Source organism: Odocoileus virginianus, chromosome 4 (assembly GCF_023699985.2).
Source record: "Odocoileus virginianus isolate 20LAN1187 ecotype Illinois chromosome 4, Ovbor_1.2, whole genome shotgun sequence".
In the NCBI taxonomy this organism is placed as follows: Eukaryota; Metazoa; Chordata; class Mammalia; order Artiodactyla; family Cervidae; genus Odocoileus; species Odocoileus virginianus.
In genome coordinates, this window is record NC_069677.1 from 72,741,742 (window position 1) to 72,765,498 (window position 23,757).

Genomic DNA, 23,757 nt, shown 5'->3' on the forward strand with positions numbered 1-23,757 from the left:
AAACACTCCTGAGTTCCAGAGCCAAAGGCCAGCACTGCTACTGGCTGGGCAGGCCCGGCCTTGCTAAAAATAGTCGAGCCTTCAGGTCCAGCTCCCTGACAGCGGCCCAAGCAGGCTGCTCCCTGCACCCAGCCTTCTCCTCCGCTCCTCCCCTCCTCCCCTCTGCCAACAGGGCTAGAGCCAGGCTTCTAGAAGGTACAGAGATGTTAAGACTTTCACTTCAGGCCGGAGAGGACGGTTAGGCTGATGTCCAGTGGGCAAGTTCCAAGTTCTTGTGGGGCCATAATGGGGCAGGGGTCCTGACCTCAACATCCCACACATCTCCCTCTAACGGAGGAAGCTGTCAACCTCCAAGCCCATTCGGGGAAGGAGTGGCGCCAAGGGCAAAACTCGGCCAATTTCGCCACATCTTGCAATGGATTCTGAAGCCCCCTTGCCGTTTCTCTTTTCCAGCACAGACTCTTCCCGTTGACAGCACCGTGCGGTTTATGTATTTGCCGCGGCTTTCTGAGGTCTTCTGCGGATTGTCTTGGGGAGGCCCCGGGGATCGCGGGATGGGGCAGTGGCTGGCCGGCAGGCAGGGCCGGGAGGCAAGGGGCGCGGGGAGGGAGGCTCTGGAGCGCGGACGGCCGGGGATTTCCTTTCAAAGGTGACTTAGAGCCGCTTCATATGGGTAGCGCCCTCCCGGGCGGGCCCTAATGGCGAGTTTGGCAGAGTCAGCGAAACGCAGCGCCGCGGCCGGGCGGCGGGGAGCGCCCTCTCCCGCGCCCTCGCGGTCTCCCGCGCCGGGCAGCGGCGCGCACGGGCCATTTGCAGCGCAGGCAGGCTCGCGAGCGGCCGCCGCGCACCGGCCGGAGCGGGGGGCACCATGGAGCTGAAGAAGGACAGCAACGCCGTGTCCATCGACATGCTGCTGATCGTGCACTCGGAGAAGCGGCGCGCGGCTCAGGGCGCGCACTCGGACCGGCCGGCGGACCCGGGCGCGCCGCCGCAGCGCAGAGGAGGTAACGCGCGCTCGGGCCGGTCCCGGCCCCCGGCCCCTCGACCTCCTCGCCCCAGGGCCTGCCCGCCGGGGGGCGCCCCAGGCGCCCCCGGAACGAGGTCAGCGAGGCCGAACTGCTCCCCAAAGCTGGCTGCGCCTCAGCGCTGCGGCTCTGGCGTCCTGTGGCAACGCGTAGCCCCGTGATTGCCCCGGGTTGACTCCCCGTGCATGCCTGCAGTGCTTCCGTCACCCCGGGAGCCAGTTTCCTCTTGGTCACTCTCTGAAGGGTGCAGATCGGGTTGGAAGATGCCCTGGAGGAAAAGGACCAGAGCCTCAGGCCTGAATCCTGCGTGCCCGAGGCCTGCTCCCCACGGGCCACATTGCAGGGCACAGGGGACCCCAGGGAATTCGTGTCCTGGTCAGACTTGGAGATGGGGCCCTCCCTTGGTGTCCGTGCACAAATCATGGCCTCACTTCTTGAGCCCTTCCCCAGATTCCAACAGTAGAAGACGTGCAAGGTGTAACAGGCACACAAGCTGGGGTGGGGTCAGGCTGCTCTCCCCACTTTGGCTTACCTATTATTCTAATTGTCCTGCAGACTTTCTGGGGAAGCAGATACTGGTAAAATAAAACGACTGTTCCCAGAGTGATTGTGGAAAGCAGGACCCTGGTCCCTGCATTCTCCAGAGAACAGGACACAATTTGAGGAGAGTAGAGAAGGATATTAATAGAGGTTAAATCGGCCCCTCAGACATCTGGGAACCCCCAGTCCCTGTCTCTGAGGAAGCCCTCAGGAGCTCTGAGGAGTCTGGTGTGCGGTACACTAGACGGACTGTGCCCTGGCTCTGGGGGTGAAGTCTCACCGCCCTCGAGGTTAAACTTCTGTCTCCCGTCTCCCTTCCAGCTCCAGGGCTCCTCGAAGTCCACCCATCCTGCGGTAGCAGCTGGGCCATGGATGGCTCAGCACCCCCACCCCCACCCCAGGCCATGCAGGCTGCAGCTGCCCCTTGGCTCCTGGTGATGTGCAGGGGAGGCAGGCAGGGGAGAGAAAAGAGATGGTGGAGAGCTGAGAATGTTGACAGTCACCCAGTCTCCAGAGAGATTTGAGGCCTAGCAGTTGTTTGGGTTCTTTGGTTCTGGTGTTCTCAGAGCTGCCCCTGGGAGACGGGTACATGGCCTGCCTAGGGTATTTGTATTGAGGAAATTGATAGAGACCGCTGGGCCTTCCTTGACAGAAATGTGGCTGCCCACTACTGCACGGACTGTGGTCCAGAGGGCCAGAGGCCCCCTACAAGGCACAGCTCCAGGTCAGCCCATGAGTCCCCACCACCCTCTCCTGCTCTGATCACATTTCTCCAAAAGGTTCTGACACTAGAAAGAGGGTGGAGAACCCAGAGAAGGCCCTGAGACGCCAGGGATGTGAACTGCTCAGTGAAGCGTCCAACACCGGGCACAAACCCTACGTGACGCCAGACCAATGCACTTCACACTCGTGATCATGACTCAGAGAAAGAAGACCCCTGTTTCCTGTGCTCTCTCTGCTGATATGTTGCTCCAAATGTTTTCCTGATGGAAGTTTCTCTCAGACATTATAGCAGCAGAGAGACCGTGTCACTTATTGACCATCAGACAGTTGTGAGCTGGAGCAGAGGGAGAGCACACAGTCTCCAATGCCCGCTGGACAGCAGTGATGACCAGGAGGCCCCTAGCTAAGCCAGCACATGGGCCCGCTCCTCGGGACAAGCCAAGGAGGAGAAATGCTGAATAAGACCAGCTTGTTCCAAGGCCCCCTGCTGGTGCACAAAAATCCAAAACACACCCCTCCCCCACTTCCAGGTGTATCATGTCCTCTGGTCTGTTCCCGCTCCAGGGCCTGCCAGGCAGGGAATCCTCCCGGCTCTACAAAAGAGGGTCTGAGCTCTGTCTCAGGAGAGTGAAGCTTGGTTACTTTCACGGGCAGAGGACCGACTGAGGGTGTGAGCAGGCAGCTTTCTGCTGTGTCCTTGTGGCAGAAAAGATTAAGAGGGACAAGGAGGCAGGGAGTGTGTGCGCCGGGTATTGGACTGCAAGATGGCAGAGATGCCTTTCCCTTTTCTGCAGGGCCCTAGCATTTCCCCAGCCATTTCCTTAGAGCCACGCTTCTCTGAAAGACTCCTGGAAGCCCTCAACTCCTGTTCCGTATTTGCCATAGAGGAGGTAGCCTAAAGCTGCCTGCACCAGGTCTGAAAAAGCTTCAGTACCTCAGGATTTCCCCCCAAAGTCAATGGGACACGTGCTTTCCATTTCCTGGGTGTCAGTGAGGGTCCCGAGTGGTAGGTCCCCGATGCTGATTATGGAGGGCTCTGCAGAAGAGAAGGGTGTCAAGAAAGGATTGGGGGGCGCTCAGAGTGGTGGAAAGGGCTAGAGATTCAGATTGGAGGCTGAGCTTCCAGGAACATGGCCATAGGCTGCAGAGCAGGACTGTCCTGGTGAGGAGGCCTCCGCTGCCACCAAGGAGCCCTCGATGCTCCTTCCACGCCAGCAACTTGATTTTATTGCAGCTGCTTGCACTGCCAGAACATATGCCAATTCTGTGCCAGGAACTCGACCTTGCGGCCACCACTTCCAGCCGCCGCCAGAAAGAGAGAGAGAGAACCACTTCTATTCCCTTCCCTGTTGCCTCTCCAGGTCCCGAGATGGAGTGAGACACAGGTGCATCTCAGCGGATGCCTCGGCCACTCAGGGTCCCTGCTCTAGCTGCAAGGGAGGCTGGGAGAGCAGGCAACTGTCCCTCTCAGTTGCCATAGAGATCTATCACCTTCCATCTTTGCCCACTCCCCACCCTACCTTAGGACTCTCAAAGTGAAAGAAGGTTCACCACACACGGAAATAGGCAGGCAAAATGAATGTCTTCTAGCAGATGAAGAATCTAGCAGATGTCTTCACAATAATGCTTCCATACTTATGCAGTGGAAACATGGGAATGACAAAGAGGCATCTCCATTGTGAAAATTCTCCCTGAATGATCCTGATAACCAACCACCACCCCTGAAAACTACCGCGGTAATATTTTTTTTAATGTTTTAAATGTGGAGGGTTGCATTCATTCCTTTGAGCTCTTCTCATTTGTGGGCAGCCTCTCTCAGTTCCCTAGAGAGCCACATTCCGCCTTTAGCTCAGATCCATTCACAACCTGTACCCTTGATCTGAGTCTCCTTCCACAGAGGGCCTCATGCCGGTCTTTGTCACTTCACAGGATTTCAAGGCGTCGGGAACGGAATCCGGAGATGGCAGAAACTAGAAGGAAATGACCTACATGGTAAATTCTATCTTCATTTTATTTTCTTTCCAATCTCTTGAATTTAACACATTGAAAAATGTCTATGAATGTTGCGTTTCACTTGTTTGATGACTGGCCTAGACATCTAACCACTCAGACAGTGGCTGCTTGTGACTCAGCCAGGCCTCTGGGGCTACTGTGACCCTGGAAGATTTCCCTTGGCATCAGGTCCCCCAGTTTCCTGGAGGCTGTTGGGGGCGGCAATGCTATCCACTTGAGCACCCACTTGTTCACTGGCTGAGCTATAAAGAAAACCTTGGCATCATTTGGGATAGTGGATTTGGGTGTGTCCCCAGGGGAGGGGCTTCCCAGGTTATGCAGGGTATCCATCTTTTAAAAATCTTTCTAAATAGGGAAGACAGTGGCCTGCCTTGGGTGGTGTTACTCAAGGCCTGGGAAGATGCCAGTCCAGGGTTCTGTGGCTCCTGGCCTGGAACCCAGAATACAATAAGATCTGAGAGAAATCCCAGCTTCCAAAGCCACCTCTTTATGGTGCCAGGCGTCAGTCACCCTGCAAGCCCAGGATTTCTCTGGCAGTGCCATGCATGGACCATTATACTGGGCCTTATTCTGGCCCTCCTGGATTCATAAGCCCAGCCTCCATGGACAAATACTCTGGAACTGCACTGTGTGCGTGTGAGAATTCTAGCAAGAATAAGACCTCCACTCCCAGAGCCCCAGTAAGGGACTTAGTCAGACCCTGGCTGTCTGAGCCCCACGATCAGATGACTGACTCATCAAATGCCAGCGGGAAGGACCCATCCCCCATGACCCTCCACAAATGGAAAAACAAGACCCCAAATGAACAAGACTGAGCACCTATGTTCTGCCATCCTTCTGACAGTAACAGAAGGAGAAGACGAACTTCTAAAGTAAATTCATTCATTCATTCCCTCAGTAAAGGTGTACAGTGATTGCTTTGTTCTGGGAAGTGTTCCAGTTGTTGGAGATGAAACGGCGAATGGAATAGTCAGAAATGCCTGCCCTCCTGGGGCCATGTTAGAATGATGGCATCATAATGCCATTCACCCCAGCCAGGTCTCAGCACCCTGGAGGTGAAGAGCTTGCCTGTATCCCCTGCTCTATGCATGGAGATAACTCGTCCTCAAGACACCCTCCCCCACTGAGGGACCACCTTTGGCGTCCTGGCTGATGGGCATGCATGCGTGGGATGTCTTCCTTAACCTTGCTGTGGGACCATCAAATGGGAGACACATCAGCTCTAGCTCTACCTAAACGGACAGCTAAGTTAGCAAAACTGTGCTGTGAGCTCATGAGAATTACAAAAAGAATCAAGCCTCCAAGAGATCTGACAGCCTCAGAAGCACATAGCAGCCCATGCAGGCAGGCATGCCCCACCAGTGTGAGGGTGCCTGGAAGGCAAGTGGATCATGTAGGAGGAAAAAGACACCATGTCTCTATTTGTTACAGCTCCTACTTCACCTGAGTTGTTGGAAATTCATCTTATGGCTTCTCAGGCATGTTATTACTTTAGGAGAGGATTGAAGTATACTGAATTCATCCCCTTTTTACCATCTTCAGGTTTCCTGGTTTGGGGGAAGATTAGTGGAAAAACATAACAAAACACAAAGAGACACAGTAACTATTATAAGACTCTTCTTAAAGACATGAAGTGAGTACTAGGTGCTAGCCAAGAAAAAGAATGCTTAAAGTAGTTCTTGCAAAATCACCCAAGAATTAAGTTTTAGGTAAATGCGGTGCTGGAGAGAGACCACAGAGAAGCCTTGAGCTTGGGAAAGAGGATTCCACCACTCCACCAACATATGTAATTTAAAATTAACTTTAAGTAAAATTCTGTTTATTTTTTCAAGTGACATGCTTGCATGCCTGCAGAAGTTAAAACTACAGCTTCTTTCTGTGTTTTCTCATGGTGAGATTCTGGGTACATACTTGCCTTGTTGGTACCCAGGTCACCCAACCCTGGTGACCAGCATGGTGCCCAGCCCTGGAAACTGGACGGCTTTCACCTGAGAAGGAAGCAGCTGCTGGCTTGTACTTGGTGGAGGGTGCACAAATGTGGATGAACATGCTGTTGGTCCCCCCTCTTGCTACCCATGCACTCCTCTGGCTGGGGTGCTGGCAGGGTGGGGGGAGCCCAAGTGCTCCAAACTTTTCCGAGCAGCAGGTGTTTGGGCTGAGCCATCAGCTTGCCCAGCAACGGGCTTCCCCTGCTGTGATTGGCTGCTTTCCTTGGTCCTGGCCGAAGTCTGCCTAGCAGCACAGGGACTAATGCCCCACAGCCACAGGGAAACCAGTTGTGCAGCCGTGACTATAAATACCCTTACAGCGTCTATGCCAGCCAATCATCCTCCTTGAGGATTCCCTTCCCAGATCCTGTTTCCTCCACCCGGCAGCCGAGCAGAGATTACAGCCAGCTGTGCCCACAGGAGGTGGCCTCTTTGTCCTCGCCTGGGTCTGGCCTGGAGCTCCAGCCTAGCACATACTGCTTCACCCTGAGTTGGCACACACAGTGGTCCTGACCCTTGCCCAACTGACCAACCTCAGCCTTCATGGGGCTAACTGACCTGGTTGGGCCTGCTACAGAGAAGCCTAGAGTGGGTGGGCTGCCCCAGGCAAGACCCTCCCCCCAGGAGGAGAGCAATCCAGTCCAGCTCAATGAGCCACCCACCCAGCGTGACCGGCTTCTGCCTGGCCCAAGGCGTGGAAATGCTGAGTGGCAGCTCTGGTTAGGATACAAGCGATGACATACGAACAGAGCCAAATCAGGCCAGTGCTCCAGAGGCATGCTTGCACCTGTGCCAGTGGTCACTTCCAGGGACAGGCCCAACAGCCTTTTTGCAGCTCAGCAGGAGGCCAGGGGAGAAGATGGCAGGCCGGGGTGGTAGTGGCCCTTCCCTAGCCTCATCCACACCCCTCTGAAGCAGAGGTTCAAGGGCAAGATCAGACCATCACAGCAGCCATACATGTACAGCAGAGATGTAGGGGAGGTGGTGCTTCCCACAGGAGGGGCAGGGGGCACCCTGCCATGGTCTATGGCAGGAGCTGGGCATGTATCCATAGCAACCTGACTCCACTAGGCTCTGAGCATGGCTCTGTGTCCCAGGAACATGAATATAGCCAATGCATGGCAGGAGCCCTGCAAATGTTGGTGAACCTGAACCACGCTGCAAGCACCCCAACTCTGAGGCTAGAGTAGGATCAGGGTACCCTCCATTCCTCTCAGAGAGAGGTAGGAGGCTGAGTTCAGAGTCAGGAGACTTGGGTCCAAGCCCGGGGTCTCACCTGGCCATGGGGTCTTTGGCAAAAAGTTAACGAGTCAAAGCCACGGGCCCATGATCGAAATAAGAGCCTTCCAGGCTGCTCTGAAGAAAGATGTGGCGATCAGGGAGGCCTCACCATGTGCTATGGAAACTGGCTTAGCTGCACCAAAGTCAGAAGTAGTGGTCACTTAGCCTGTGGGAGGCGTGCCCTGCTTTTGGAAAAGAAGCTAACCTCTGCTGGCCCCCATTGAGAGTGAGAGGCTGTGTGTACATGGGCTCCTAGGCACTTGCCTGTGTGTTCAGATGTAAGATTCTACTGATTCATATGCGTTGATACCCAGCTTGGCAACTCTCTGCTCTGCCCAGGGAAAATTCCATCCTATTCTGGGCCTCGTGGTCACTGTAGGCCCTGCTTGTCTTGCTTCAACAGGGAACCTGGTGGAGAAGCAACATGCCCAGCAGACCCAGGTCATCACTTCCTACGACAACCAAGGTAAGGTTCTGCCACTACCTGTCACCTCCCCCCCAACTCCTGTGTGCCCAGGTCTACTGTCCTGGCCAGAGAGAGTGGGGTCAGAGCACAGACTGCGGAGAGCAGGGCCCTCTCTGCCCCAGAGATGCTGGAGCACCCTTCCCTCCCCCACATTCCATGGGAAACAGTGAGAAGCTGCCTGTGTCCTGGGATAGAGCAATAAAGTCCTTGGGCCACAGAATCCGCTGCTGTCATCATCATCACCCTGGTTGTCATCACTTTTGCTGAGTGCTAACCTCATGTCAGGCACCCTGCCAGACCACATGGTCATTCTCATGTGAGTTATGCCTCACAACAGTCGTATTTGATCAGTACTCTTATTGTCCTCATTTTACAGATGAGTAAACCAAGGCTTAGAAAGGTGGGTTTTTGTCCAAGATCATATGGCCAGCAAGAGTCAGAGCTGAAGTAGTCTGTGCCCTAGCACCATCCCCGCCTGCCACCGCCCCAACCACCATCAAGACCTCAGCTGTCGCTCTCACAGCACTGCACCTACAGCCTCCCTGAGAACCGGCTTCCCCCGCCAGCCCGCCGTGGTCAGGCCCTCCCTCCTTCCGAGTCACAGCGGTTCCCTGGCCTCTGCCCCTGAGACGGAGCCTTCCCCAACAGGGCCCTCCACCCTGGGACAAGTTTATCTCAGCAGAGGGGATTGAGAGGGCCCTTCCTTAGGGATCCTCACTTTGCTGGACGGATCCTCCCAGAGGGGAGGGCAGGCAAGGGCATCCACTGCTGACTCTGCAGGCGACTAGATCTGAGAGCACCTCAGGGTGGAGACAGGGTGGCTCACAGCTACAGCTGGAGGAGAGGCCAGGTTACAGCCCCACCCAACGTCCACTCCCCCATTCACTCCCCTCCCCTCCCCGAGGCCGTGGCTTTCTGCTCTGGGTTGAAGACTCAGGGCCTGGTGCCTGAGAGCTTTCATAGACTTGGACCTAAGATGTCACCACTGGTGCCCTCAGCACTCATGTCCTAACTTCCAAGGTTATGTCCAGAAGGCAGTGAGGAGGAAGCCCTGGAGGACTCAGAGGTTCTCAGGGAATTGCTCTGTAACACCAGCCAACTCACCATCCCCAAGGAAAGATGCTGGCAGACAGTGAAGAAAGGCCTGTCAGCTCGAGTTCCCAGCAGGAAGTGGCTAGCTCTTCTTGCAATCTAGGTCAGTATCCATTTAGGGCAGGATTCCTGGGACGATGGCTCCAGGACAAACCCAAGGTCACTCAGTGGGCCCACCTCAACCTGTTACCCCTCTGAGCACTACAGACAAGCCTGGGCCCCCCTCTTCTCTGAAATGGACTAGCAGCAAGCAGCTCACCCCATATAAGAATGAATGACATAAGAGTGAATGACACCTCACTGAAGTGAGTGTGGATTCAGTTCAGTTCAGTTGCTCAGTCGTGTCCGACTCTTTGCCACCCGATGGACGGCAGCGCTGAGTGTGAATTAACAAGTATTTATCTTACTTAGTTCTGGCCATACCCCCTGGTGGGGTCATGATATTATCCCTGTCTACAGAGGAGGAAGCTGAGGCTGAGGGTGCTGTGGTCCCCAAGCAGGGCGCTCCTGCCAGACCTGTAGGATAGGACTAGTGAAATGGGGCCTTCCAGTCACCAGAACCTTGCCTGTACACCATACCCTGGCTCTTGTGGGCCACTCACATGCCTCCTCCTGGGATCTGAGGCTTCCAGAGGTGGCCTTGGACAAGGTCCACTGAAGGTCAGGATGGAATGGGCTCTCCAGGTCTTATGGAAGCCTGGACCACAGCAAGGGAGAGGCTGTGCTGCTCTGGGGCTGAGGCAGAGTGCCCACTCGTGCTGATCCATTCATTTCACAAAAAGCAGCTCTGGATGATGGCACTGGGGATCCATCAGAGAACACAACAGTGTTCTGTCCCTGTGAAGCTGACACCTGGTGAAGGAAACCGATGAACCTGACTAGAAAAATGCAAGGTGTTAGATAAGACTGGGGGAGAAAATAAAGCAGGAAGGGGCAGGTAGGGGGAAGTCAAACAGCTGAGTATTCATTTCTGGTGGCTGCTGTGACACATATTCTCAAACTCGGTGGTTTAACACAAATGTATTTATTCTCTTCAATGGGCTTCTCGGGTGACTCAGTGGTCAAGAATCCACATGTAATGCAGGAGACCTGGGTTCAATTCCTGGTTCTGGAAGATGCCCTGGAGAAGGAAATGGCAATCCATTCCAGTATTCTTGCCTGGGAAATCCCACGGACAGAGGAGCCTGGCAGGCTACAGTCCATGGGGTCACAAAGAGTCGGACATGATTTAGCAACTACAACAATATTCTCTTCAACAGTTCTGAGACTACAAATCCCATACCAGTCCCACTGGGCAAATCAATCTCTTGGTCAGCATCAGGTTCCTTTTGGAGGTTCTGGGTGATAATCTTTTCCTTGACTCTGCTGGCTTCTAGAGGCTGCTGGCACTTGTGGACTTGTAGCTGCATCACTCCAGTCTCTGCTTCCATCATCACATTGCATTCTCTCTGTAAAGTAGTTCTATCCCGATGTTTTATAATAATCCTGATGATGGCATTGGACCCACCCAGATGATCAGGATCACCTTTCTATCACGAGATCCTTAACTGAACCTCATTTGCAGAGTCCCCTTTGCCGTAGAAGGTAACATTCACAGGTTCCCGAATTAGGACATGGATATCTTTAAGGGCCATCATGCAGCTACCACAGGGAACAATTTAAAATAGAGTGGTTGAGAAAGGCATCCCTGAGGTGACATTTGAGTAAGGGAGGTGATGAAGGAGCAGGTCACGCGGCCTCTGGGGAAGATCTCCCAGCAGAGGGGGTGGTAACTTTATGCAACAGGTGACAGAATGATCATGGGAATCTTGGATCTTCACGCGGAAGAGGTCTTTGCAAGATTCATCTGTGATGGGCGTGTGCGTTGAATGAGAGGGGAATGATTATAGGAGCTCCAGTGACCTCAGGCCCTGAAAGTTATTCTTGACAAATCAGATTTCTGTTGAGGCCTCCTTCTGGGTCACCTAACCTCATCCCCAGGCAGACTGCCTGTGCCTTCTTTGATCAGGCCTGCACTAGGCCTCCAACTGCTATGTTTCCAGACCTGGGACATCCCTGTTGAGCTCCATTTTGCAGAAAGAATCATGAATGGCCCTGGGTTTTCAAGAGCCCCATGGAAGCCAGGGTCAGTCAGGCTGCAGAAGACAGTCTTGATCACACCTACTGGCTAATGCCCCGTGGTCTTGGCCCTGAGCTCTGGCAGTCACCCCACACTCTCAGTCACCCCACAACTAGAGCTGCTGCTCAGGGCTTCCACCCTGTGTCTGACTGTACCTGGTGTGGCATCTGCAGAGCTGGACTGTCCCCGTCATCAATCAGCTTGCTGTTCCCAGGGTGTCAGAGCTTACACTTCCTGCACTAATGCTGGCTACCACACTCTGGGCAGAAACCTTTGAACACCCAGCCCAGGGCTGTTTAAGAGTTGGGTTTTTTTAAGAAATACTTTAGCTGAGATTTTCTGACTCAGCTACTGCAGGAAAAATTCGAAGGCACAGAATCCAGGTTGTAAAGGTGACAGCCGGTTATGGAGAGAGTTAAGGAGCATCTTAAGTCAATGATGACAAATATCTGACATGAATGCCGTACCACTGCCCCCCCCCAGCACACACACAAATACACCCACGTATGTATGCATACACACACTCACATTCATATACACATGCACACACCTGACAGTCTTTGCTAATTGATAAGCGCTCCAGGCAGCCACTTCCAATCAGTCAGAGTTAATGAACAACACAAAATCTGTTTGCCATCTCTGTATTAGGTGTTCAGGGCAAATTAGGTCTTCAGACAAAGCCTGATTCAAACCCACAGAGACCTGGAGAGAAGCTGTTGGGTGGGAGGACTCTCCTGATCGGGTAGAAGGCAGGCCCAGGGCAGCAGGTCGTGGACATGCTTAGGCCTGCCTGCTGCGTCACCACATCTCTGGGGGTGGGAACAGGGTCTGGCAACCACTTCTCAGGTGTAGCAGAAAATAACCACTAATACGCTTTTACTAAGACAGCCAAAGTTTCAGCTTCACAAAATGCTGTCTGGGTGATAGCTGGGAGAACTGGGAAGTGGTAACATGAGAAAGTCTGGAGCAGGTGATCCGAAATCCCGGGAAGGCCTCCTTGTACTTGTAACTAAGATTAGTGTCGTGGTTTCTGACTGTACTTAGGGTTTAGATCTCACTTTAAAGTTTGTCCAAATGATGTTCCACTTTTTATCACTGGCAAATTAATGTTTTCTTTAAGAGTTTTGTTTGGTAAGGAATGTTGTAGTTGGTAAACTTTCAGCATTTCACACCTTTAGGAAGCAAAGGGTGGTACTGCAACCCTGATCACTGGGGATAGTGTGCCCAGGTCCAGGACCGTTTGGAGCAGAAAAGCCTCCCAGAAGTGCCCTTGCACACCTATGAATGAGAGCGAGAATCACACCCATCAGGGAGGCCGGGAGCTTTGCTATTCTCTTCCAGGGAGCAACGATTAACAGCACCACTTGGGGCAGAGCCAGGAGGGGGCCTCAGGAAAATGTCAGATCCCGGGAGCGGGGACCAGGGAGAGGCGAGGCAGTGCAGGAAGGGAGAGGTGAGAAGGGGTGACTGATGCCTGAAGGGTGACTGGCTGGTGAGCTTTCAGCCAGGCGAGTGCCCAGTGGGAGACTACCTCAGCACCCACCCCGGAAAGGGCTTAAAGAGTTTTGATTTTCAGCTCCCTCATTCTCTGACAGAGTGACATGGCTGGATAGGAGTGGTTGGAAGTACCTGGACATTAGGAGAAGTTTGGGAAAGAGGTTTGTTGTTGAGCCCTGGTAGTTCAGCTGGTAAAGAATCCACCTACAATGCAGGAGACCCCAGTTCATATTCTTGGGTCAGGAAGATCCCCTGGAGGAGGGATAGGCTTACCCTAGAAGTGATAGGGATACCCACTCAGTATTCTTGGGCTTCCCTGGTTGCTCAGCTGGTAAAGAATCCTCTTGCAATGCGGGAGACCTGAGTTCAATGCATGGGTTTGGAAGATTCCCCTGGAGAAGGGAATGGCTACTCACTCCAGGATTCTGGCCTGGAAAATTCCATGGACTATATAGTCCATGGGGTCACAAAGAGTTAAACATGACAGCGATTTTCACTTTCAAACCAATAGTCAGGTCAGCTTTGCAGCTTCTCTGTAGTTTTAGGGATTGTTGCAGCCGAGCATTTTCCAACTTTTGTTTGATGAAATAATGCTGGGTCAAGTAGACTTCTGCAGAGCTTCTCAGATCATTGTGTGATACGACCTACGAAAGGGGAGGAAGTGGACATTTTTCTCAAATCCTTTTTCTTACAAAACATCTACTGGGCAAGTATAGCTTGGCACCCACTTTGAAAACCAACTCTGAGTGTTCAGGTGGAGAAAGTGGAAAGGCAGTGGTGAGTAGACCCATGCCCCAGGCATTGTGGGAAGACACACAGGTGTCATTTGCTGTCCATGGCGATGGTAGCAGATTCTCTGACCAGAGCTGAATGATGCTTTGAACTCTGAAACACTTAACATCCTCATTGTCAAGTCACAGGCTGATTTTCTATGCCAGTGAATGTGCTAGAAACTATAGTCAAAAATGAATGTTAACCCCTTCAAACTAATCCCTTGGAGGCCACTTTGTATCTTTTAAACTTGTTTAAGAATTACTATCCTTAACATGCAGAGCAAGGTTATGAGCTAGACAAGAAAGTCAGTATTGTTATTCTGTGAAAACACATTTAGCGGGCAAAGGATTAGTAAATGGAGCTCTTATGAAATCAATAAGGAAAAAAATACCACATCAGTAGGAAAATAAGTGATTTACAAAGTAAGTTTAAAATGGCAAATAGGTGAAAAATACTATACTGAAATTTTAACAAAATACACAAATACAGTGAGATGTCACTATTAATTGATTAAAAAAAACTTAAAGGATTAATGACAATCAAATGTCAAATGTTTACATTACAAACCACCCCAAAATTCAGTTCCTTAAAACTTTTAACAGCTCACAAGTTTACGGGTTGTCTGGATGTTCTTGGCTAAGCCACACCTGGCTGATTGCAGGCCTTGGCTAGCCTCACCCCTGTGTGTGGTCAGTGGGAGGGTTGGCCTCACCTGAGATGGCTCTGCTCTGCACCCTGTGGTCTCTTGCAGGCTAGGTTAGGAGCAGTTGCATGGCTGTTGTGGCTGGAATCCCAAGAATGGAAGTGGAAGCAGCAGAGTCTCTTGGCATAGGTTCTAAGCCTGCACAGCATCATTTCATGCTAGCTGGCCAGACCACATCACCAGGCCAGCCCAAATGTGGGACGGAATAAAAGACCTCTTTTTGGAAGGAAATACAAAGTATTGTAACCAATTTTGCCTTTAAACACAGAAAGGGTGAGCAAAGTAGACACTCTCTTACACTGTCGAGAGAATCATAAAATCATTCATGAGATTTTGCCAATATCTAACAAAAGCCTTAAAAATCTCCATACCCTTCAATACATGTTTAAGAATTTATTTGAAGAAACCGATTTGAAGAGTGTGTAAAGCGGTGTGTCAGAATGTTTAGGTTTCCCTGGTGGCTCAGTGGTAAAGAATCTGCCTGCCAGCACAGGAGATGCAGGTTCGATTCCTGGGTCAGGAAGATTCCCTGGAGGAGGAAATGGCAACCCACTCCAGTATCCTTGCCAAGATAATCCTGTGGACATAGGAGACTGGTGGGCTATAGTCCATGGAGTCACAGAAGAATCAGACACAACTTAGCAACTAAACAACATCAGAATGTTCATCACATCATTGTTTAAATAGCAGAACATTTGGGAAATCTTTAATATCCAACAAAAAGAAATTTCTTCTTATGATTATAAACCGTCTGTAGAATAGAGTACTATGCAGCCATTTAAAATGACTTGTGATTATATTCAGTAACATGTAATGTAAAGACAAGTGAAGAAAGAAGGATACAAAAACATGTTTATTATTATCCTGCTTTGCATTGTCATCTATTTTACATCGTTCTGTATCACATAAGTTCTGTTTTAATTCTACTTTTACTTTTGCATTTGTTTGGTATTTTTAAATTTTTATATTAATTTAAATTAGCATATAGTATTGGATTTTCTGGTGTGCAGTTCTGTGTTTTAACACATGCTCAGATTCATGTCACCACCACCACAATCAGAATACAAAGAAGTTCTGTCACCCCCAAAATTCCCTTGTACAGACTCTTTGTATAGATTCACATCCTCCCATCACTCTTAAGAGTATTGTTGAGAAGTACTGCTTGATATGGCTGTACCAAAAGGTGTTTATCCACTCACCCACTGAAGGACATTTAGATGTTTCCAGTTTGGGGTAATTATGAATATAGCTTCTATAAGCACTTGTGTACATGTTTTTGTGTGAATGTAAAGAGTTTCATTTCTCTGGGATAAAGGCACAAAAGTATACTTGTTGAGTCATATGTTAAGTACATGTTTTGTTTTCTAAGAAACTTCCGAACTATTTTCTAGAATGGCTGCATCATTTTACAATACCACCAGCATCTGTGAGGGATCTAGTTTCTCTGCAACCTCATCAGCATATAGTATTATCATTATTTTTTATTATTGCTCTTCTAATAGATGTGGTATCTCATTCTGCTTTCAGTTTGCATTTTCCTAATGGTTAATCATGTTGAACATCCTTAATTTCTTATTTGGTGAGATATCCATTATTTTACCCATTTTCTAATTGGATTGTCTTTGCACTTTTGTAAAAAATCAATTTGCCGTATTTGTGTGGGTCTATTTCTTAATTCTATTATGTTCCATTGAGCTATATATCTATCACTTTGTCAATATCACACTGGGTGATTACTGTAGCTTTATAGAACTTTAAAATCCATTGGTGTCCTCCTATCTTTTTCTCAAAATTAACTTGATTTTTCTAGTTGCAATATCTTTCTATCTAAATTTTAGAATCATCTGGCCTATATTTACAATCTACAAAATTCCTCCAAGGAGTTTAATTGAAATTGCATGAAATCTATAGATGAACTTAGGGAGATTTGCCAACTTGACAATACTGAGTCTTCCAACTCATGAACATAACATATTTCCCTGTGTATTTAGTCAGTCAGTTCAGTCCCTCAGTAAGGTCCGACTCTTTGCAACCAAGTGGACTGCAGCACGCCTGGCTGCCCTATTCATCACCAACTCCCGGAGCTTGCTCAAAGTCATGTCCATCAGGTCGGTGATGCCATCTAACTATCTCATCCTCTGTCGTCCCCTTCTCCTCCTGCCTTCAATCTTTCCCAGCACCAAGGTCTTTTCCAATGAGTTTAAGTCTGCTTTAATTTGTTTGATCATATTTTTTAGTTTTCAGCATAAAATTCCTGCTTTTTTTTTTTTAAGATTTACACTTAACTATTTCATTTTTTGGAGCCTTGGGAAATAGTCATTTTAAAATTCGATTTCTAATCATTTATTGTCAACATAAATATAATTGATCTTGAGGTGCTGACCTTGTATCCTGTGACCTTTCTTAAACTTACTTTTTTAGTTCTAGGAAATTCTTGTATAGATTACTTGGGATTTTTCCATGTAGACAGACGTGTCATCTGTGAACAGGAGAGTTTCACTTCTTTCTTTGTAATCTATATGACTTTTCTTTCTTTCTCTTTTATTTCTATTATTTCACCGGGCAGAACTTCAGTACAGTGTTCATTAGGAACAGTGAGAGTGGCCATCCATGCCTTGTTCCAAATCCTGGGGGGGAAAGATTTCCACTTTTCACCAATGAATATGTTGTTAGCTCTAGGTTTTTGGTAGGTGCCCTTTTCCAAATTAAGAAGCTCCCTTCTATTCGTAGTTTCTTGAGAGATCTGTTGAGTGGGTGTTAAATTTCGTCAAATGCTTTTTCTGTATCAATTGATATGATCATGTGGGTCTTCTTTAGCCTGCTAATACGATGAATTACAATCACTGATTTTTCAAATATTGAGTGAACCCAGCATTCCCAAAGTGGTATATTATTCTTTTACTATACTGCTGGATTTAATTTTCTAACATTTTGTTGAGAATTTTTATGTTTATGTTTACAAGGGATATTGATCTATAGTATTCTTTTCTTATACTGTTTATCTGATTTTAGTATCATATTAATGATGGCCTCATAAAATATATATGAAGTATTTGGTGCTCTTCTATTTCCTGAAGTATCTTGTGATAAATTGAATTTTAAAACTGACAGTTTTGTTAGAATTTGCCAGTGAAACCATCTGGACCTGGTTTTGGTTTGCTTTTTGTTTGTTTGTTTTTGGTAACTTTTGAACTACAAGCTTAGTTTTAAAAATACATGTGGGAAATTTCAGGTTATTACTCCTTCAGTGAGTTTTGGTGGTTTATAGCTTTCAAGGAAATGGTCCATTTAAGTTGCAGAAATTATCTATATAGAGTTATTTATACTATTCCTTATTATTCTTTTAGTATACATGGGATCTATAGTGATAACCCTCATTTCATTCCTATATTGGTGTCTTGATTTCTGATTTGTGTCTTGTCTCTTTTTTTTGTCCACTCTAGTTAGAAGTTTATCAGTTTTACTGATTTTTTTCAATGAACCAGCTCTTGGTTGTGTTGATTATTCTGTCGTTATTTCTTCAAATATTTTTCTGCATCACACTATTTCTTCTCTATTTCTGAGATCTTGGTAACATGAGTATTAGATCTTCAGGTACCGTCCCACAGGTTCTGTTCACTGTTTCTCTCTGTTGTTCTTGTTGAGTAATTCTATTGATCTCTCTTCAAGTTCACTGACTCTTTATTTGGTCATCTCTATTTTGCTATTGAGTATATGCAGATATTTTTTAAACAATTGTATTTTTCAGTTCTAAAATTTTTATTTGTTTCTTCTTTTTATCTTCTAAGTTTTGCTAGTACTTTGTATCTTTTCATTTATTTCAAGACTATTTACCTCATTTTTTAGAGCATGGTTATCATGGCTATTTTAAAATCTCTGGCTAATAATTCCAGAGTCTGTGTCACCATAGGGTTAGCATCTGTTTATTTTCTTTTCCTTTTTAAGTTGATATTTTCCAGGATCTCTCTATACTGAGTAATGGGATTTTAGCCTTTGCCAGATCTGCCCTGCACATGCACCATACAGCAGCCAATCAAGGCATTGTTTTATACTGTAGTTTAGTTCTCAGAGACTGATATAATGTTTAGGATGAGTGCATGCACAATGTGAATGAGATCCATTCATGTAGAGGTGACCACAGGAGTTCATCCATAACTTTATGGAATTGCTGTCTTGATCCCCTCCTCTTTACAACCCACTTGCCAGTCCTCCAGCCCTAAATCTTGAGGCTTTAGCTTTCCTACTCTCTGGGTGCATCTCTGTGTCTGCATCTGGAAACAACCAGTGGAGAACAGAGAGGGAAAGAAATCAATGAGTATTTTCCCCTACACTCTTGAGAATCATAGTTTCACTGGTAACCACCTCCCCTACAAAGACTTAGGTGTCTGTTGGGCCACCAGACTCACTGATGCACTGATCCCAGCAGAATTTCCCTGGGGGCTGAGTCAGGAGATGAAAGAAAAAAGGGAAAAAAACGAGAGGATTTCCTCCACTATGACTCTCAGAGTTCTCCTTTCTCACTCCACAAGCCAAAAGAAAGAGCTTCTCTTAGAGCACTTTTTCTCTGCATCCACTGTGCCTTTCTGCGTTTGGGGCTGCCTTTGAATCAGTCTAGGTAATGCCTTAGGGGAAGGGAATGGTCAACTCTGCCAATTTGATGATGCTTTAAATTCTAATCTTCTTCCCCAGTTTGCCTTCTATCATTTGCTTTGGGGTCCTCAAATAGTCTGTCCATTCATTCTTTCCAGTGCATTGAGTGGGAGAGACATGGTGGAAGTTGTTTACTCCGTCTTGCCCAGATCTGGAAACTGTCTGCTTATTTCTTGCTTTGGGGTTTTGTAAACAAAAATAATCTGCATATTCAAAAGAAAGTTCTACAACCAATTGTGTGTTGTTGTTCAAACATCTGTCATGAGACATTGCACCCTTTTCTGGCAGCGTCTGGCTGAGAATATCACCTCCTATTCCTTTTCAGGAACACAGCTGACTGTGGAGGTCCACCCTCGGGATGCCATGCCCCAGCTGTTCAAGAAGTTCTCCTTAGCTAAACGTACGTACGTACAGGGCTGCTCATGTTTGGAGGGCTGGCACAGAGAGTTGGGGCAGCTGGAAGGGCCAGAGCCCAGCCTGGGCACCTTCTGGGGGAAGGAGAGGAGTGACCTGGCCCTACACACAGGGAACCAGCAGAGACATGGCAGCTTCACCCTGGGACACTCTCTTCTCCACACTCAATGACCCCTGTTCTTGGGTCACACAAGGCACTTAGCTAAACATGAATTTCATCACAAGAAGTTTCTTATTCTTAGACGCCATGTATTGACTGCCTACAAAGTGGCATGTGCCATACTAAGCACTGTACCCTCAATAAGTTTTTAACTCTTTGATAAACACCAGTATTAGCCTACTTTTTAGATCAGCAAAGGCTCAGAAATGTGAGATAACTGCCTGTCTCCTGGTTAGGAAGCAGGTCAGAACCCAGGTCCAAATGAAACCCATGCCCTTAACCACCATGTCTGGCTGCCTTCCGTGCTGTGTGCACAGGCCCAGACCCAGACCTGCGATGTCTCCACTGCTCCCTTCATGGTCCTTGCCCTGTATCTGTCCATCTTGTGGCTTCACAGGGGCCTGGGGAAACTCCAGCCAAGGAACAGAGGCTTCAGAACAGCCAAGGCTGAGGTGCACTGCACGTCTACTTTGGGGGGGTAGGGGGAGCTGCAGGGCAGGTCCCTTATGGCTGTCTGGTCCTATAGGCCATCAGCAGCCAGGAGTTCGGGAGGGCAGACCCTGGGAGTCAGCTAGCTGGATTCAGATCTCAGCTGTGGGACCTCAGGAAAGTAGCTTAACCTCTCTTTTGTACTCAATTTCCTCATGTACAAAAGGAGGAAAATGATTCAAGTCCCTCAAAGGATTGCTGTGAGGTTACCTGAGATAGTCAATAAAGCACAAGCCAGGCAATAGTAGGTACATTAAAAATCTGGCTACTATTTTGAACCCCTATCACTCTACTGAAGAATGTAGATGGGAACAAAACATGAACATAAGAAAGTCAAGGCCCACTGTTTCTCAGAATGATCTATGTACATTTGCAACCTTCTATTTTTTTATTTACAGCCAACAATGACCTTCAAGGGCAAAGAATAACTTCCCTTGGCACCCCCATCCCCAGCTCCTCCTGGTTCCATCAGGGACCTACATCTTCCTGACCTGGTTTCAAATCAGCAAGAAATTCTCTCCTGTTGTTTATGGAGTCTAATGACAATTAGTGACCATTCTGCCTTACTGGGCTTCCCTGGTGGCTCACATGGTAAAGAATCTGCCTGTAATGCAGGGGACCCGGGTTCAATCCCTGGGTCATGAAGATCCCCTGGAGGAGGGAATGTATCACTACCCACTCCAGTATTCTTGCCTGGAGAATTCCCTGGACAGAGGAGCCTGGTGGGCTACAGTCTGTGGGGTTGCAAAGAGTTGGACATGTCTAAGCAACTAACACACACACACTGCCTTAATAGTCCTGCATTTATAGATTTGATTGCCCTTGAACCTTCCTGAGGAATATTTCCCCTCTTTCCCCTTTCATATCTGCTCATGGTCAGTTCTTCTCATGAGGTCATCTGGCAGTGAATTGACTAACACCCTCGGGATCTCCAGCTGTGGTCCAAGACAGCGCGAGCATCCAGTGTGGAGGCAGGAACAGGGACTCCAGGCTGGCGTGCTGAGTAATCCCAAGCCTCGATGTCCTAGAAAATTCTTTCTCTGCTCACAGATTGAACTTCTCTTTCCTGTCATCCCCCATTGGCTCTCAGTCCTCCGTGCCTCACCAGAAAGCCCAGGGCAATCCTAGCAGTGGTTTGGTGGTGGGTGGGGATGAGAGCAAGAATACTGTGAGAGGCATAGTGAAGATGAGCAGTCAGAAGGAAGGACCACCACACAGAGAGTCATCTGTGCTTGCCTTTCTATTTCTTCTCACGTGTCTCTACTCCTGACCTTTGGGATATTGTAGGTTTACAAGTTGATAAAAATGGAAACACAAGACCCCGGCAGCCTGGAGGGAAAGATACCCATGGTAAGTTGCAAAGCTTTCTTGGGGTTGTTTTCTGAGATTAGGTTAGCCTCATGAGCCAATCTGCAGTCAGTTGGAAATGGCTCCCTGGAACAGTCTAGCTCCTTAGAGCTGGGTATCTGGGCCCATCTCGGGGCTCAGGGGACAAGAGTATCATGATTGATTGGCAATGTCTGCTATGGACACAGGTGGAGAAGTGAAAAGCTAACACACCAGATGTGATCCCAAAGCGAAAGCATAAACCCCACCAATAACAAGGCAGCCCATTATGGGAAACATTAGAACAGAATTCAGAATTGAATTAAGTTTTAAAGCAAGTGTCTGTAAGGTAGGAGGCATGTGAATCAGCAGAGTGAGACAGGGGAAGAAATCCTGAAGGGGTGATGGACAGCCTGGGTTCGAATCCTAATTTTGTTCCTCACTCACCTTACCATAAAGAAGGATGAGCGCCAAAGAACTGATGCTTTCACGTTGTGGTGTTGGAGAAGGCTCTTGAGAGTCCCTTGGACAACAAAGAGATCAAACCAGTCATTCCTAAAGGAAATCAACCCTGAATATTTATTGGAAGGACTGATGCTGAAGCTGAAGCCCCAGTATTGGAAAAGACTCTGATGCAGGGAAAGATTGAGGACAGGAGAAGAAGGGGGTGAACAAGGATGAGATAGTTGGATGGCATCCCTGACTCAATGGACATGAATTTCAGCAAGCTCTGGGAGATAGAGGGGGACAGAGGAGCACTGTGTGCTTCAGTCCATCAGGTCACAAAGAGTCGGACACAACTGAGCAACTGAACAACAGCAATAACACCTTCCCTGGGCCTCAGTTTCCCCCTCAGCAGACCAGATGGCATGGTACAGTTTGTTACTTCTTCCTATTGTTTTGCTTTAAAGTTAGAATAATTTAGTTAATGCCACTGGTATTTTAAATGTATTTATGCAAAATCATATTCAAATCTTACATAATCTGCTCAAAAAGTAAATTTAATGAGGCATAAATCATTATGGGTATTTTTAATGTTCAGATATTGTAAAACGGAACCAAGAAAGGGTAAAACTAATAATAGGGTTTTCAGTCCCATTTTAGAAATGCCATCCTTCTTCGAAATGGGGGCAGGGGAGACCTCATTTGCAGAGTTGAAGCTTGTTAAACGTGGAAGTCCATTTCCTATCCACTTAGGTCACCGTGACGGCCCTTGTCAGAGGGGCAGGAGCCAGAGTCCATGGGCAGAGAGGGCACTGAGCAGTGGGGAGTTCAGCAGGGCCTGCTGCTGCCTCCCCGTCCCTTCTGAGGGCCCAGCTGGGTGAGGGCCCCATGGTGGACCGCCCTGGATAGGCTCTGAGGTCCTATGAGTGTTCAGAGGGGAGAAATCCCAGCTCTGGCATGAGACAGGTGAGCCGTGATGGCTCTGGGTTTCCAGGGAGCCTCTGGGTTAGACTGTATAGGACAGGAGGCTGGAGGCGATCGGGCCGGGGAGCCAGGGAAGGTCTTGGTCCTTGTAGAGGGCAGAAAATGAAGAAAGAAGACGCTGGCTTGCTGAGCAAGGTCGCAGCTTCAAGTAGAGTTTGCACCACCTGCCCACCCACCGCGCACCCTGCCTTCTTTTAGGACAGGAATAGCCTCAGATCCTGGTGTGTCAGAGGCTCCCCACCCCTCCCCATGTGAAGACTACTGCAGTGGGTCAGCAGGGACTGAGGGAGTAGACAGAGGTGGCCAAAGCCAGTCTGAGATTGAGAAGGAAGTAAAAGGCTTCGGTCCTAACAGGAAGGGGCCCGCATCAGTGGGGACACGCAGAAGGATCCGTGTGGCCTGCTCCTGATGCTGAACTTGACTGGAGCCTGGGATCTCCTCTGTGGCTGGACAGTGGCCAGCTCCCTAACCAGCTGGCAGAGCCTCACATGCAGTGCCAGCCCAGGGAGGGTTCCAGAGCAGCTTAGGCCAGAGCTGGTGGTGACACCTTGTTCCCACCAAGGAAGCCGCCGTGTCCATCTCAGTGGGAACAGCAGCTCTGCCTCCAAAATGCTGCCTCCAGCTCTTTTACTGACTTACAGCCCTGGCTGACTGCACAGCCTCCGTGCTTGCTGCTCCGCTCCTCCTGTAGCTTGTGTCCTTACTTAAAAACATTTAATAAATTACTCTTCTGCTTAAACTAAGAATAGAGGGAGCTGTCCTCAAAGGATGTATGGGTACACACGGGAGCAGTCCCACACTGGCCACAGAGGTTTTATATCCTTGTTCTGTGCTTGCCTGCAAAGGACTCCCTCTTTGCACCCTTCCAGGGAGCAGAACACCTCTAACCTTACCATGTGATCCACTATCTCATTCACTCCCCCAGGTGCCCCAAGATACATGCTTGAGGCCAGGCTACTGGATTCAGTAGCTGATTCAGGCTACTGAATTCAGCAACTCCCAGTGAGGGGGGCGAGGTTGGCCAGCCATTCCAGGCCATGTGTAGTCCCACCGGGCACTTTCCCCATCC

At 48.8% G+C, this 23,757-nt stretch overlaps 1 protein-coding gene across 1 annotated transcript in view; it reads left to right on the plus strand.

The window, feature by feature from the left end:
- Window positions 1-223: 223 nt before the first annotated feature.
- Window positions 224-23,757, plus strand: part of KY (kyphoscoliosis peptidase) — a 50,845-nt gene continuing 27,311 nt past the window's right edge. The window contains exons 1-5 of the mRNA XM_020879404.2: window positions 224-1,004; window positions 4,218-4,280; window positions 7,974-8,036; window positions 19,197-19,271; window positions 21,222-21,284. Of these exons, the coding sequence (XP_020735063.1) occupies window positions 869-1,004; window positions 4,218-4,280; window positions 7,974-8,036; window positions 19,197-19,271; window positions 21,222-21,284 (400 nt within the window). The 5' untranslated portion in view covers window positions 224-868. The remainder of the gene's footprint in view (window positions 1,005-4,217; window positions 4,281-7,973; window positions 8,037-19,196; window positions 19,272-21,221; window positions 21,285-23,757) is intronic.